General features: G+C 44.8%; 5 protein-coding genes across 5 annotated transcripts; 3 read left to right on the top strand and 2 right to left on the bottom strand.

Annotated features, from left to right (window-relative positions):
- Nucleotides 1–889: 889 nt before the first annotated feature.
- On the bottom strand, nucleotides 890–2,353 carry PADG_03676 (uncharacterized protein; the record flags this gene model as incomplete). The annotated part of the gene is made up of 1 exon (XM_010760838.1): nucleotides 890–2,353. The coding sequence occupies one exon, from the start codon at nucleotides 2,351–2,353 to the stop codon at nucleotides 890–892; it is 1,464 nt and encodes a 487-aa protein (XP_010759140.1).
- Nucleotides 2,354–4,475: 2,122 nt separating this feature from the next.
- Nucleotides 4,476–4,784, top strand: PADG_03675 (uncharacterized protein; the record flags this gene model as incomplete). The annotated part of the gene is made up of 1 exon (XM_010760837.1): nucleotides 4,476–4,784. One exon carries the CDS (start codon nucleotides 4,476–4,478, stop codon nucleotides 4,782–4,784), a length of 309 nt encoding a protein of 102 aa, XP_010759139.1.
- A 2,131-nt stretch (nucleotides 4,785–6,915) lies between these two features.
- PADG_03674 (uncharacterized protein) lies at nucleotides 6,916–8,181 on the top strand (the record flags this gene model as incomplete). The annotated part of the gene is made up of 2 exons (XM_010760836.1): nucleotides 6,916–7,025; nucleotides 7,095–8,181. 2 exons carry the CDS (start codon nucleotides 6,916–6,918, stop codon nucleotides 8,179–8,181), a joined length of 1,197 nt encoding a protein of 398 aa, XP_010759138.1.
- Nucleotides 8,182–11,637: 3,456 nt separating this feature from the next.
- On the top strand, nucleotides 11,638–13,237 carry PADG_03673 (uncharacterized protein; the record flags this gene model as incomplete). The annotated part of the gene is made up of 3 exons (XM_010760835.1): nucleotides 11,638–11,850; nucleotides 11,954–12,338; nucleotides 12,426–13,237. The coding sequence occupies 3 exons, from the start codon at nucleotides 11,638–11,640 to the stop codon at nucleotides 13,235–13,237; spliced, it is 1,410 nt and encodes a 469-aa protein (XP_010759137.1).
- Nucleotides 13,238–14,142: 905 nt separating this feature from the next.
- PADG_11645 (uncharacterized protein) lies at nucleotides 14,143–14,613 on the bottom strand (the record flags this gene model as incomplete). The annotated part of the gene is made up of 1 exon (XM_010761575.1): nucleotides 14,143–14,613. The coding sequence occupies one exon, from the start codon at nucleotides 14,611–14,613 to the stop codon at nucleotides 14,143–14,145; it is 471 nt and encodes a 156-aa protein (XP_010759877.1).
- Nucleotides 14,614–15,281: the final 668 nt, after the last annotated feature.

Raw genomic sequence — 15,281 nt, 5'->3', positions numbered from 1 at the left:
ATTCCAAGAGAGTGGCCCCAAGGCACACCTTGCACAGACTGTGGCACAGAGCCTGGACTTGGTTAAACATCTGTGGGAGAGAGTGAATAGTGGGTCGTTTCATGAAGCGGCCTTGTGGAGGGGAGAACACAATGAGAATTGATTGGCCGAATCTTTGTGAGTTGGAGCACCGCGTCTAGAAGCGTTACGTCAATGCCTTCGTTACTGGCGGCATGTAGCTAACTATAAGAATAGAGCAAGGCAGGAAAGATAAAATGATTTGGGTATCAAACGGGGTTTATTTAATAGTGCGAGCGCGTGAATCAAATTGGCAGACAACGAGGACTCCACCTACGGAGTAATTACTGCTAGCCACGGCAAAAGGCTCTCTCAAATCACCCACAAGTGGTAACTCCGGGGCCGAGTGGGACCTACATGCAAATCAACATGTTTGGCAGCGAATATTGACTCGTTAGTTGATGGTGAGATATGACAACGACAAGACCTACCAAAGCCTGTTGTTTGTTGCCCAAGGTTCAGGGATTGATTTGTCCCATTCTCTCCCTGGCTGAATTGACGTCCTGGGGGCTCATCTCAAGCAGTTGGTGGCATATTTGGTTGGCTTCTATTGTTGAGGGCCCTTTTCAGGCTCCCCTGGTATTCTGAATACTGTGCTGATCAGGATTTTTGGCTGCCACTACAGGACGGTGAGCGGCTAAAGCCTCCTTGCTACAAAGAATGTGCCCCTTTCAGCATTGTACTCGCCAAACTTTTCTTCATGCACCCATTCTCAGTACCGCAGACGCACCTAACCACGCACTAATAATAGCCTTACAAGAATGATGTTTCAGCGTCTTGCTCTTACCACCCGCTACCTACTAATCATCCTTTCATTCTTCTTTATCTATCTTCAGGCGGCTGTTTTCCTAAATGAGAATTTATACTTGCGGCTGCCGCCGGATGCTATCTCAGCAGAGCTGTTAGAGAGTTTGCGAAGCTTTTCGCGAGCTTGAAGGCGGCTGACGTAAATTTCGGAGAGACTCTCATAGAACGACTCTAGGATCTCAGCGCGATGTCCCTCAGATATAGGCGAACCAGCTATCTCGATGTCCGGATACTTCCAGGGGAAGTAAGCCTTTGCATGTGATCCTTTTGTACAGAACTGGTGGCCAGTACGACTCAGACATTTCAAAAACAACGCGCAAGCTAGGCATGACAATTTGGAGACGCCAATGTAAGGGATTGCCTGCCCGCTAGCTAGGAGATGCAGGGCCACCGCACACTCACAATGAACAGGAGCCTGGATAGTGTCTTGGTTCTCAAAGCGGCTGCGTATGACGGCTCCAGGTCGACTGCAATCTTCTGTAATCAACTCAAGGAGGGATGTCGCGGCGTGGTGCAGAAGAGCTTCTTTGCAGACATCATTCCAATCGCCCGTTGTTAGGAGAGAAATTGGGCGAGGTGCATTACTGAGCTGCTGAACGTGGATCTTCGTTCGGTCGAGATACCGGCGGTACAGGCGTGGGGATTTTGCATACTTCAGAAGCGTATCTACCGCACGAGAGAGGGAGACAGCTTTCTTAAGAAATCGTTCCAAGGGGAACTCTGTTTCAGCGATAGCGAAGAGTTTAGCCTCCCAAGCTTTAATTTTCTGTATCTCTTGTAGTGCATCGTCCACCTGGCCCATGCCGTCCACAAGCTTTGCCATGTCCTCTGGATCGTGATTATTGTTTTGGTTGACGACCGGAAGAGCGAAGTTAAGCACATCCCGAATAAGTCGCAAATGTCCAATCAGTTCGCGGTTATCAAGGTCCTTGGAATGCGAAATGCTGTCGACAGCATCAACATATTCTATAAACGCACTTGCAAGAGACATTCTTGCCCAGGGTTTGTTAAGCCGTTGACGTAATTTTGGGAGAGAAAAAAGGAACGCGTCTTTTCGAAATAGGTTGCTCTTCTCTAGTAGGTCGTCTGGCAGTTGATGCTCATCAATCCATGGGGAGGAAACCCAGTCGTCAGACTGGTTGTCAGGCGCTGTTGTCTTTAGACGGAAATCTGCAAATTCCCGTCCGAGTTTATGCAACTTGTCCAGGAGGAAGCGGGCGTGCTGGAGGGTACAGTCAGGGAGGTTGCTGTTGGATGCGACAGTCAAAATGATTTCTCTGTCCGGTTCTTGTCGTTGCTGGAAACCCACTGCAATTACCTCTCCCTTTGGTTTTGAAACAAGAACGTTTGCAACAGCATCCAGAACGACGGTCATGCGGTCGTGAATTGGATCATCCAGTGCCATGCATTCTCGACGAGGTGGGTCTTGCCCATCGACCTCAGTCAGGAGAGCGACCAGCAACTCAACATCCGCGGCAGTTTTCGGCATTATCACAAACTGTGAGTAGCAGGAAGACAATATGAATGAAGGCAACGAACAGTTTGAATGTATGCAGCGAAAGATGATCGACTTTTCTATACCCGAAGCGGTCGCTCCAAACCCGGTGCGCTAGACCAGACGCGGACAGCGCTAAACCGGATGTGGTAGAGGAGGGTCAATTCCAGCCCTTCCCACTCGCTGTTGTGATGGTTCACGTTAATTTATATTAAACTATTTATTAAATTCTTAGTTTTTTATTCTTTTTTCTTTTTAATAAATTTGTATACTTTATTTTATAAGGAAATACTAAAGCTGTATTTGATATTATATTTATTATATTTACGGGGTAATCGTGGGGTGGTTGCTATGCCGTTGCTCTGCCGTTGCAATTTACCCTTTTCAGCCCAGTGGCCTTACGCCGTTGAGTGGTGCGGACGGAGCCTGTTCTACGCCCTCACACTAACATGTATAGACACAGAAAAGAAACCATTAAAGAAGAAAAGAGAAAAATAGATCATGTAGAGAATTAAGCTTCTTATAGAGAGCAGAGATTCAGTATGAAAACTAGCATCTTTGTAATAGAGGCTTATTTAATTTAATATATTTTACTTGTATTTTTATATTTATAAATATTACTTTGACTTTTTTAATAATAATTTAGTAAATTAATTAAATTTTTTAATATAAAATTTACTCTTTTATAAAATATTTAAATAAAATTAAAATTAAAAATAAATATAAATTTATAAATAAAATTATTGAAAATTTTGTAAAATATTATAAAAAATTTTTTTAAATTAATTGATTAAAAGTTATCAGATAATAATATATAAAATAACGTTTTTAGAGAAAAAATTAAGAAAATAAAAGCAGCAAGTGAGAAGCAATTGAGGAAGAAAGGAAAAGATTACATATATATAATATTTATATCAAATAGATACAAATTAATGTAGCAATATTGAAGTATTAATAAATAAAATAAAAAAGAACCGGAGATCTTTTAACTTTCAATTATGAAAATGAGCACGTACTAATTAATATATGCTATGTGATATATTATTGACCCATTTCTGCTTGCACATGTGAACTGCTGATTTGTAAATAATTCTTGGTTGTTGTTATATTTAGTATGAACGTGTACATCGCGGGGATTACCCTTTCCAGTCGTTATACGTTGGGTCATGTGGCTTAGCACTCCCATGAGACCTTGGCCCAGCGGGTCCAAAAGGGCTCAGCGCTCAAACTCTGCCTGTTGAATCTGACCCCGTGATCTGCTGGATCGTCATTATTATCGCGGTTGAGGCTGGCGCGGGCTGGACAGATGGAAACACCCCGCGCTAATGTCGGATAAATGTGGCTCCGCGTGCCCCTCAGCCACACTGCTCTTTTGCGGGCTGCTAAATAAAGGTAGGGTCGAAACCTACACGGCAATTCATCAAACTGCCCCAGTTCATATATTCCAACTCACTAAAACCAGCGCATCACCCATTTCCACCACCCCTAACCGCACTCCGCTATCTGCAACCACAGCTCCTTTTACTCACCTTCCTCCCTGGTTCTATTTGCTAGCGCATCAGTCAGTAGTGTGGCTACCGGTAGAGATTTTGCGCTTCACTCCTCCAACCTTTTCAGTGCCAACGTTATCAACCACTTGATATTCGCGTCACCTTTTTCACTGTCTGGCCAGAGAAGCCTTTCGCCTAATCCACTATATATTTCGTCTTGCGACCGGAACCAACTCTTCTCCCTCGGTACTTTACCTTTTCACGGCCTTTTTTAGAAAACTCTTGAGCTGTCGCCGTGATGGCAATTTTTCGCAGAAATTAGTGAGTATTTGATGAATCCATATAGATCCTCCTCCAACCCATCAATCTTCAAGTCAGCAAAATCTAACCCCTGGAATCAGTTGTTATACTGAATTCGGAACCGGCCGTGTCTTCTGCAGGTCGCCATGGAGCTACTGGGGTCGTTGGGTAGCTCTCGTAATAATCATCATTTTCACCTTCCTGATCTTCCTTGCATTTGCGTACGTTACCCTCCCCAACCCATCTACTTGAAACAATTACATCCCAAAAGAAAAAGAGGAAGAAAATAAGAAAGAAAATCAAAAGCTAACATGAAATCCTAACTTATGTACAGCTGCATCTCCTCCCGCCGCCGACGTCGTCGCGGCCAGCAACCCTTCCACGGGACCGGCTGGGCTGCTCAACCACCCTTCTGGCAACAGGGTCGGCAGCAGAACCAATATCAGTATCCCAGTGCTCCCCCACCCCAGTATACCCAGGGGAACTACTACGCACAAAAACCAACCCCTTTCGGCGGCCAGCAATATCCACCACAGGAACAGGGTGTCGAGCTGCAGCCTCCGCAAAATGTTTATCGAGCCGGTGAACAGGTCTATCAAGCACCAGTTGGTCCTCCTCCTACGATGAACAAGTAAAACTTGAAAATTATATAATAATTTCTTTCTTTCTTTTTCTTCTTCTATTTTTTTTTTCCCCTTCAAGAAACAATAGTGGGACGGACATGGGATTGGAATTGTGGATGTTATCTCTCTCATCAGAGAAAATGATACCCTCCTTTATAACTTTATTGCTTATGTGGTTTTCCTGTCGGCCTTTTTGTTCTTTTCCTTTCTTTTCTCATTCTTCGTATTGCATTTCAAGCATTGTGAGTTTCAGCATTTGATCTCTGTATTTTGCATGAAATCATTCTGTGCTTCTGGATGGATTCAGGGTAAATTGTGGATTTGAAACCTGAGCTGAGCTCTATGTGGCTGATGAGCGAACAAAGTTCTCTAACTTTTCTTTAAAGTCTCGGTCTGGTGCTACAATACTGAAGGGGAACTTGTTTTGTACCGTGATAAGGTCATTTGGCCTGTTTGAGTGAGAAGAAGGAGGAGGGTCAGGGAAAGGACTGAAGATATCGACATGCACGTGTTCATAACTATATCATGTTTTCAGGGAGTTTCCTCTGTCAATTTTCCATTCATTCCCTCCCACCTTATTCAAAAAAGCATGGTTTGCAGCCCGCATTTGTATGTATTCTGCATGGAACTTGCTTCTCCGATAGACTTGACTCAATATCATAATATCATGTATATATAGTGTTTTGTGTTTGTAGCTGCTCACTTTAGCACATTGCATATATTAAGCAATGCTCTGATTGAGTAGCTGCTTGTAAGTTATTATTATTTTAAGAATATGACTATGAGTAAATACGGAGTAGTTCCAAGATGAGATCATAACTGAAAGATTTAAAAACAGAGCCCAAGCACTGATGACTTCTTACCCCAAGAATCTGGTTGGGGGACACATACATGTTGGGGACGGTCTTAACTAAACATTTGGCATAACAAGCACTAAGTGTTAGTTAAAAGGCAATGTCTGGTAGCTTGGCGATCGCAATGGGGATTATGGGCTGACTCCCTTGGAAAAACTGAAAAGAGCGGAACTTGGCACTGGAATTTTACCTGAATGGATAAATTATAACTAAAAAAAGAACTTTTGCAGGGAAACCAGAATTCCTGCTGCAAACTGCCAGGTCTATGAGAAATAGAGGCGAAATAAAGATAAATACTTGCCATGAAATAAATACCCGGTTTGTGGGGAAATTTGGCAGAGAGTAAAAACCCATCTGTAAAAAGCAAATGAAATAATTAATAGCAAATAATTACCCGGATTGCATCCCGGACGAGCTGGAATAAGAAATGAAGAGAAGAATTGAAAAGGTGTCTGTTCAAGGGGCCGGTTATTAAGCAGACATTGATGATCGCTCGACCACGAACTGCAACCTCCGCAAGAAATCCTCTCTTTCCCCTTGTTTTATTCATCTTCTCCCAATCTTCATTTTTTCTTTCTTTCTTTCTTTCTTTCTTTCCTACTGGTTCCTCGTCATTGTCTTTGTTTCTCCTTCGTTTCGTTTTATTCTGCGGTCTCCAGCCGGCTAGCGACTCGAACTGCCGTTGCCATCACTTTACTTGCGTTCTCTACCATCATCTAAACATCTCAGCCTATTGACATAGGGCTTTATCGCAGTCCCTTGACTATTTTCCTTATCAAACCCTACGTCTGTCATTCCAGCTCTCTACGCCTAATGCATCAATAACTACGTTCGTACTACGACGACGGTTACGATTACTGGTATCCGAGGGTTGTCCTCCATGCACCAACCAGTCAATCTCCACTCCCAATTCGAAAGAAACGGATGTATCACACTTCCTGCATCCACATTGCTTTGCAATACAATTCCATATTGTCCCGATGCCTAGTCTATAGGTAGACTCATTTTACAACAGATATACGAGTTCAATTTCAATTATTCCCGTCGCCCAGTTGAAGATACGCTAATTCTGCCCGTCGCTGCTGACGACCCGCCCCAAACTATTGTTTTCGGTAGCCTTTAGTAAACATCTGGGCTTGAATAATCTACATTTTGACATCGGCAATTCCTGTTTGTCGGTACGATATCTCTATGATACTTGTACATATGCATCAGTGGCATAGTTGATATATAATAATATCGGGCGCACTCGTTTCAACTTCTTCCAATCGTTCACTGCCATTGCTGTCATGGATCCGCTCGGGTTCACCCCGTTCCGGAGAGAGGGTATTCTCCAACGTAGAGGTATCAGGCAAACCTTCTCCAGCTGGGATAGATGCATGGCCAGTGCCTATTGCAAGTATGTTACCTTCTACCCCTCCCTCTCTCTCTCTCTCTCTCAATTCCCGAACTAATGCAGCCAATTCAGGTGGCCTGCCATTGTCGCCATAATCATTGGTGGCCTCATTATCATTACAGTCCTCTGGGCCGTACTCGCCTGCGTCTGCTGCGGCTACACATGCTGCAAGGGCTGCTGCGCCTGTTGTAGTTGTTGCTGCCCCTCCTCTGGCAGCAAGTCTAAGGCCCGCGACCATTATAGCAATGAACAGACAGCTTACAACAATCAATATCCCTCGGGTGGCTATCAACATCCCCCCGCACCCCCGGTGTATAGCTTCCACCGTCCATCTCCAAAACAATACGCGCAATTCGACGTCACCCACTCACACACACAGACTAATGGCGATGCCCTCCCGGAAATGCCTATGTGGGAACCCGCTCCAACCCGCCGTGTTGAAGATACCTCTCAACCCTATGATCTGGAAATGAACACCTTAGACCCTGTCACAGGCCAAAACGTCAGCCGCCCCATGCGGGGAAACAATAATTCAAACCCCAACTCTCCTGCCTACACTTCCGCTTTTGACGGCTACTGCGCACCAGAACCCACAAACTACCACCCTGGAAACATCGCACGCACCCCGTCCCCAGGCGATCCCGTCGCCGCGGACGACATAGGCATCGCAACCAGCTACCCAAATTCGAATCAACAACAAACCCTTTACCCAAATCGCAACGCAAACCCCAACCTAAGCCCCCATTCTTCCACCTCCACTTACCCCCCCTCTAACGACGCCCCCATAACAACACACTCAACCACCTCCCGGCCATCCATAAACACCTACGACTTCCCGCGCAGATACCCGCCGTCACCAGTCCCCCATTCTCCAACAGCCGCACGCTCGTACTCGCCATACCCGCCTCCACAGCAACCTCTACCGCAACTACACAACTTGCAGCAGCAACAGCAGCCGTCACAGCAAGGATATAGGGCATATTCACCTTCAGTGCCTAACACCCCTCCCCCCCCATTCTCATCCACGCTAGGCGATTATGACCAGATATTGCCCGGGGCGCAGCATGGGCAGTATGGTGCTAGCGCTGACGACGAAGGTCCACCACCTTCGTTGCAAGTTGGGAGGGTCCCTGTATCCAATTCATGGAGGGAAGTATGAGCATGGAAACTCCGAATGAGGAGGGGGTTGAAGAGGAAGCTTTATATTTCGAAAGATGTATGAGAAATTTGGTTTCAAAGAATTTAGTTTCAATTTTCTACGGGACGTACCCATTGAACGAACGGAATAACGAATTCTGAGGTGTACATGCTTTGTTTTGATCACTTTTTATTTACCCTTTTGACTTCTCCCCTGGTTGTTTCTTTTTTTTTTTTCTTTTTTTGGCTGGCCAATTTTTGCTAACACTTATGTGGATGTTTGGTTTGGTTTGAGACCTCTTCCATTTCGTTTCTTTTTTCATTTGTCAAATTCTAAAGTAGAATTGGATGCTGGAGATTGAATGGGGATAAAGTGAAATATGAAATCAACTAAGGAAAGCGTGGGGATCTGCAAATCAAGTATTTGGAAATGAAACCTTTTTTACGTTCTATCTAACCTTCATTACTGACTTCATCGGCTTTTGAACATCAGTTTGTCACGTCCATATATATATATATATATATGCGTTGGTAGTGCTTGAATCTGCTCCCTTGTATTTTCCAAATTTCTCGGAGAGGTCCCTGTAGTCTGACTCTTTCTTCCCCTTAGGCTCTTTTTCCTCTCGTACTGTTCACTTCTACCTTCACCTTGTCTAATTCACTTCTCATATAATCTGAGTCATTTTAATGTTTTCGGCTGATGGATGTTTTGTACTAACCAACCACCAGTAGTATATCGTGGACTGGTTAAGATTGACCTGGAGGATTAAATGAGGTGGGGGTTACTCCGAACAGTCCAAGCGTGGTATAAAAGATTGTGAGGAATGTAATAAAATCACTATCATCAAGAGCAAATACACGTTGTGTGAGATGTTGTGTGAGGTATGACTAGTTGGTGTTGTAGTTTTCATTCTATTTTTAGATGGGATCATAGATTTGTCGGACCCTTCTGTAGTCACGTGACATAGTTTCCATAGAGAGTCGTTTTCGCAGTTGAACAACCTTTAACAATCGATCAAAGCTTGCCATTCTGTCAAGATCATCGAGGTTTTAAAGAGTGGGCTCAAGGTCCTTACCCTTACCTAACTAATCCTAACCCTAACCCTGGGGGCGGTGAGGTATGTGCAGAGTGTTTATTTTAATAGATTGACCAGAGTTTATCATAGTTTTAAAAAGGAACTAAAGCTTAAACCAGATCATAGGGACCTAACTGAAAACAAGAAGATCTCTTTCTTCTTTCTTTTTCACAAACACCCCGTCGCCTATTTCAACATTTCTTCATAGCCTATTATTCGTAAGATCTTTAGGCTCTCCATGATTCCCCGCGCTTATAACACCTGCCATATACCCGCACTGCAGAAAACCAGTTGTTAATGCACCAGAACAACCAAATCAAACGCCAAAGGATCAAGGGAAAAGGGAGAATTAAGGGGAGGAGGGGGGGGGGGGTTACCAATTCATCAAGGTCCCCATCTCCACGACACCCAGGCCACAGAAGAAACACTAACGGTAGCCACATCATTCGACCCAACAATTGTCGTAGGGTTGCATAAGCTTGCAATGGCGGGATTTTGTATTCCTGCAGATGCGGCCCGACCCCGCATTGGATTTTCTTCAATGTATTTATATTTGGGGTTAAAATACTATAGATAACCTCTGAAGTCTGATTAACCAATTAAAATCAATGATGATAGGCATCATGCAAGATGGCCCGGCTGTATAAATGAGGGGGTATGTGGCAGTGAAAATCGTGTCCACCGCGTTCTAGAACCATGATTTGACTCAACATCGGGCTACATCATCATCCCGGCGCTTGACACGGTGGGGGCAGAGATCCGGATCAATTTGAGGAAACCTGTGACGCAGCATGCGAAATAATTTGCTGCCCCCAAGCTCAAGTAGCAACTTTTGGAACAGAAGATGACAAATTCATGACAGAAATTGGTTAGCCGTATTTGAAGGAGGACGGGACATTAAACCCTTTTTGTCGGAGTGTGTCAGATATGGCAATGAACAAGGTTTGGCAGGAGACTTTTATTCAATAATTTGTCAACGCGCATTTCTATCCAAAATAATCTTAAAACGGTCTTAATATTTGTCTATGCAGCATCAACTTCCAAGGTTGGCATAGCGTAGTAATTTAGCGACGTCTTGAATGTAAAGACAATGGAGCATCATTTCCAGTTATGGAAATGTAAGTGGTGACAGGATTTCATATTATTCATGCAGGCTGCCGATAATGGCGTCAGCTAACCAGTGGGGTTTGAAGCGTGTGTCATGATGAGGTTATTTTTCATTCTTGAACAGGAGATTAAAAACGACTACATTTTCTTGTATGGCACGTCTTGGACCCTCTGTAAGGGCAACGGAGGAGTAATGGATGCATCAGATATAATCCATAACACCCGGTATTAGGACTTGTCGTTGTGGCTGATGTTGATGTTGGTGAGGTTGGTGAAGTTTGATGTGTAGTTCCTGCGCTAACTTGAAAATAAAAGCGCTAAGCGCGCATTAGCCGCGCTGCAAAAAACCTGCTAAGGCTTACCTTACCCTGAAGAGATCTGAAACGTCAATCTTAGCAATTCCTATAACCTACAACTGCTAATACGGAGGGTTCGGCACCTTGGTCGTCTCAACCATCAGTCTATAGCAATTTGTCAATGCTTCCAGGAGTTCACTGGGTGTTTTGGAATGTCCAAAAAGGAAAACTATTACGCCATTACACATCCCTCCTCGTCCTCTTTCTGCTTGTGTGCCCCTGCCTTTGGCCTTGGCTTTTCAATTTTGAAGCTGCTAAACAGCTATAGCGGTCTCAGTTTGTCCAATGCTGCTTAGTGGGATTTGCTAATCTCATATTCGGTATGAGGCAAATCCAGAAAGAGAAATTTGATCTCCAATATCCCTATCGTGGTAAACGGTACTTGACGGGTGACTCTCCTATTTCATAGCAGCCAAGAACATTCTGTTCAGAGGTAAAGCCGCATATCTGTGTCAGATGGCTGTTGCTCGAGACTCTGCGGGGCTTGGCTCGCAGATTTCGCATGTTTTTCTATGCCCACTTGAAGATGTCTGTTCCTTTGAGGCTTACGGCTTCATCTCAAGACGCCTTCGGACTTAATCTGATCGCGGTTGCGAAAATATATAAAGAGAGAGTTGTGCCGCCTCTCCATGCTAGTCTCTGTTTATTTCGGGTTTTATCTCTGTGTTCATTCTTTTAGTTTGCGGTTGTTCTTCTAAGCTGGACTTTCTGGGCTTCTCTCTAGACTTATCATTTTAAGTTCTATTCTTGGACCCACTGCTATACTTGCCCCTTACTTTGATCCAGCACCAGATCAGGCCATCTGAGATATCTTCGTACTGGTCAAATCGGCAGCAATCTCTGCTCCTTTGACATTAATATTTCTCCTGGGCCGGGCTGGTCTCGTCCACTCTCTGTTTAGCTAAACCAAATTATACTTCAACACCACCTTAATTTAAAATGAAAATCCAGAAGCTTCTCCAGGCTTTGTCCTTGGCCGCCTTGGCCTCTGCCAGGCCACTTCCTCATAAAAGTCCTGGATCCGGCCTCCGAGTCCGTGAATTTCCCCAGGAGTTATCACATTTTAAGTTTGTGAGCTCTGTTCAGGAACTCCTTCAACTTAATAACCCCAATCAGATTGAAGATGCCATTTTTGGACTATTGGATAATGAGGTATGTATTTTAATTCCAAAATTTTATGCAGTTCCAGGAGCATTACACTACCTCAGAAGAAGAATGGGTGGCTCACCACTAACTACTATCCTATCGTCAACAGGGTGCAGAAGCCGGAGCTGGACAGATCGAGGACCTTGATTGCCTCCAGCAAGCGATTGCCGATCAGGCATTTACTAATGCCAAAGCAGCTGGCAACATCCAAGGCATGACAGATGCGCTCATCTACCGTGCTCTGGAGCGCAACACCGGAACCGTCGGGGAGGCCAGTGCGCGTTGTGGAAGCATCGAAGCTGTCAACCCCGAGATTGCTGCGATTTCCCAGCACCAAGACCCAGCCTCCGAGGGCGCAGCTGAAATAAACAAGAAAATCACATTGGATTTAGCTGTTCAGATTGCCTCCATTAGTGGTAACCCGCTGCAAGCTATCGAGAGTGGCACATTCGAGCCGGGTGATGTCAACGATGCCACCGGAACCGGGAACACTTGTTAGTTTACTTTGTACCCTTCTTGATCTTCGTACCTAGCATCCACTCGAATGTAAGAATACTGACACCCGTTCACCACAACTTTAGGTAACACTGAGGGAGATGAGGAGGGATGTATCTTCACAGAGAACCTCCTTGTCCCTGACGTCTCTGAAGACGAAATCAACGGTGCAGTCGCAGAAGCCGGTATCGACGTCAATGCTGCTGACGTTGACGCTGACGCTGAACCTGTCCCAGACCAATGCTCAGCTGCAGTTGCGCAAGCACTCGAAAAAGCAGCCAAGGCTACCGCAATTACTACCACTAAGGAAAAAGCAACTGCAACTGCAGTGGCAACGACAAGTGCAACAATAGCGGCAATTACTACAACAGCCTCAACCTCAAGTGCCGCCGCGTCGACTGAAAGCGCCAATAACCGAATTCAAGGCTTTCAAAATGAAGCTAACATAGTTGAACCCGCTAATATACTGGGCGAGGGAAATCGGAATGAAGCTGGGAGAGTTGGATCCTCTAATAGAGCTTCCAATCAACTCGTCTCTTCTGGATTTTTCTCCTCCTCCTCCTCCCACTCTTTTCCTTCAATTTCCTCCTCCTCGGCCTCTGACTTGGCACTGATCGTCCTGGATCTTGATTTCGGTATTTGCGTTGGTGGCAATCCACTCATTGTCTTCAACAATAACTCGTACTCTCCCGTTGACTTGACCTTCTTCAACCACTCCTCAGTGGTTTCGATCGATATCCTTATCATCTTTATCTGCAGCACCTTGTCAAACACATGTTTTGCCAGCAGTTCCGTTATTGAGGCGTGTCTCCTTGGTCAATCTCTTGCAGCGAACAAGTTCGGCCTTGCGGCTGCTGATGCGTTCAACAGTGCATTCCTTTTACTTATAGATATATAAAGAAAAGAAGGCTGATGTCTGGTGGTAGTTGGCTAAGGTGGATTAGGTTCTTTAGGGGGCGCTTTTAAAGGAGGGTTTTTCGCACTGGTGGATAGGACAGGGTAAGCAAGCGAAACCGCAGAAAATTGAAGGGGAAATCTAGAAAACCAGATCAAAATACGGCAAAATGGCTTCTGGCGGGTCCCTAGCTGATCAGATATATCTATGAGTTGGATATACCGATGATTATTTACGGTTCATGTCGTTTTTTCTCGTATTTTTGGTTCCTAGGTATTATTTTCAGTCATGTATTTCCATCCTGTTTTATATCCTTCACTTACTCTTCAATCCGCCCCTTTGATAGGGGATGGTGATGGATTATACTCTGTGATTTTATAGTGCATATCTAGGTAGCTAACTTTAAAAATGGTTTGAAAATTGGGAGGTTTGGTCTTTGTTAGCTATCATAAAGTGATATTTTTTGACACCTTGTTCCCTAGATCTTGCACACTTGGCCCATTTTACATCGTCTTCGGATTCCTACTGGTAACAGCTAAACCCACGAGTAGACGACTTTTCCATAGATTTACCATCCCGCTTGGCTAAATAATAACATTCTACTTTAATTCAGCGGCAGGATCAACTTGATTTAATAAAGAGCAATGTAAGTTTGTACGTCCAGCATCCTGTAGCTTATGGATGGGTAGTTATTCCCAAGTTGTCAGGAACTGGAAAGTCTCTACACATTTTAACAACTGATATGGTACCCTCGACGTAAGAATATTTGAACAATGAATACAGACCCCTTATATCTAACAGACTGACACCAGGAGGGAAGACACAAATGAGTCGTCGAAGCGGTTTGACAAACAAAAACACTCGTACCCCGAATCCAGATACCACTCAAAACCATGCTAGGGGGCGAACTACGGCTCTTCCTTCAGCTTCCGCGATGGCCTGAGCCTCCTTTTGATGATCCACGAAGCACTTCCCTCTCCATCACACATTCCCAAAGACACTTGTCCCTCGGGGGACGTGATTAATATTAGAATACCCGCACGGAACACTGGTTCAAATGGCAAATCCGGATACCCGTTGTTGTTTCTGCGCTCATTGAAGCTTATTTCGTTGGGCGAAATCGTGGTAGACAACAAAGCATTGTCCTCTGATTTAACCCTCTTTTTGGATGGGCCGTCGGATAAAGACGTGGACCTGAGCTGTTCGCTGAGACTTTCTGATGCTGATTTGGCGCCGTATTTGGCGCCTTTCCCCCGCCGTCTGCGGTATTGGAGAAGGCTCATCCTGCGCCTTAGCTTGGATTGACTGGTGGCTGATAATTCAGCAACTTTCGGGAGATCGGTGCAGGGAGTCCATGGAGGCGAAGCTGGTGAGGCCATATAAGCGGCTTGAAAAAAGAATTCTTTCAAATGCTCAGACTAGCTTGCAAAGAGCCCGTTCTGCGTCATCTAAAGTCGCTGGACAAAATGACAGTTGGCTATGACGACTAGGCTCATATAGGACTCGGAGGATCTATTCAAAGTGAAGTGAAGGGTATTTGTGTGTAAGGTAGACTTCGTGCATGTCGTGTCTTGAAAACATATTAGCCATTACTGCCAATAAATTGGGAATCTTCAACTGACCGAGTTTTTCACTGCAGGGGATTCATCTCTTATTACCTACCTAAAAAGCTTTCTCATCCGTTACAGCCCACGTGAGATATCCGCCCGAGAGTAAACATGGCGAGATCGCTGCAGAGCCCAGCGACTCACACCCCAGGGAAAGCGGGCAGGAAGAGATACAAGAGAGAAGGCCGAGCGAGCAAACGGGGTAAGACCGACTTATGCCGACTGTGGGGAAGTCCGATTTTTAAAAGGGAGTAACGCGGGAGACATTTTGTGAGCTCTCACAGGAAGCGGCAGGGGCAGTTCCAGAGTCACTGGGGGGAGGAGAGATGGAAAATTGGATGATGAGCCGCAAACTTGGAGCGTTAAATAAGCAGCAAGAAATTATGGTGTTTCTGCTTCAGTTATCTGGTAAAGGTACATAGAGACCAGTTTCATTTGCC

This window comes from Paracoccidioides brasiliensis (genome assembly GCF_000150735.1).
Source record: "Paracoccidioides brasiliensis Pb18 unplaced genomic scaffold supercont2.4, whole genome shotgun sequence".
NCBI lineage: Eukaryota > Fungi > Ascomycota > Eurotiomycetes > Onygenales > Ajellomycetaceae > Paracoccidioides > Paracoccidioides brasiliensis.
Note: the sequence above shows the minus strand (reverse complement) of the source record. Positions and strands in the feature narration are given on the sequence as shown.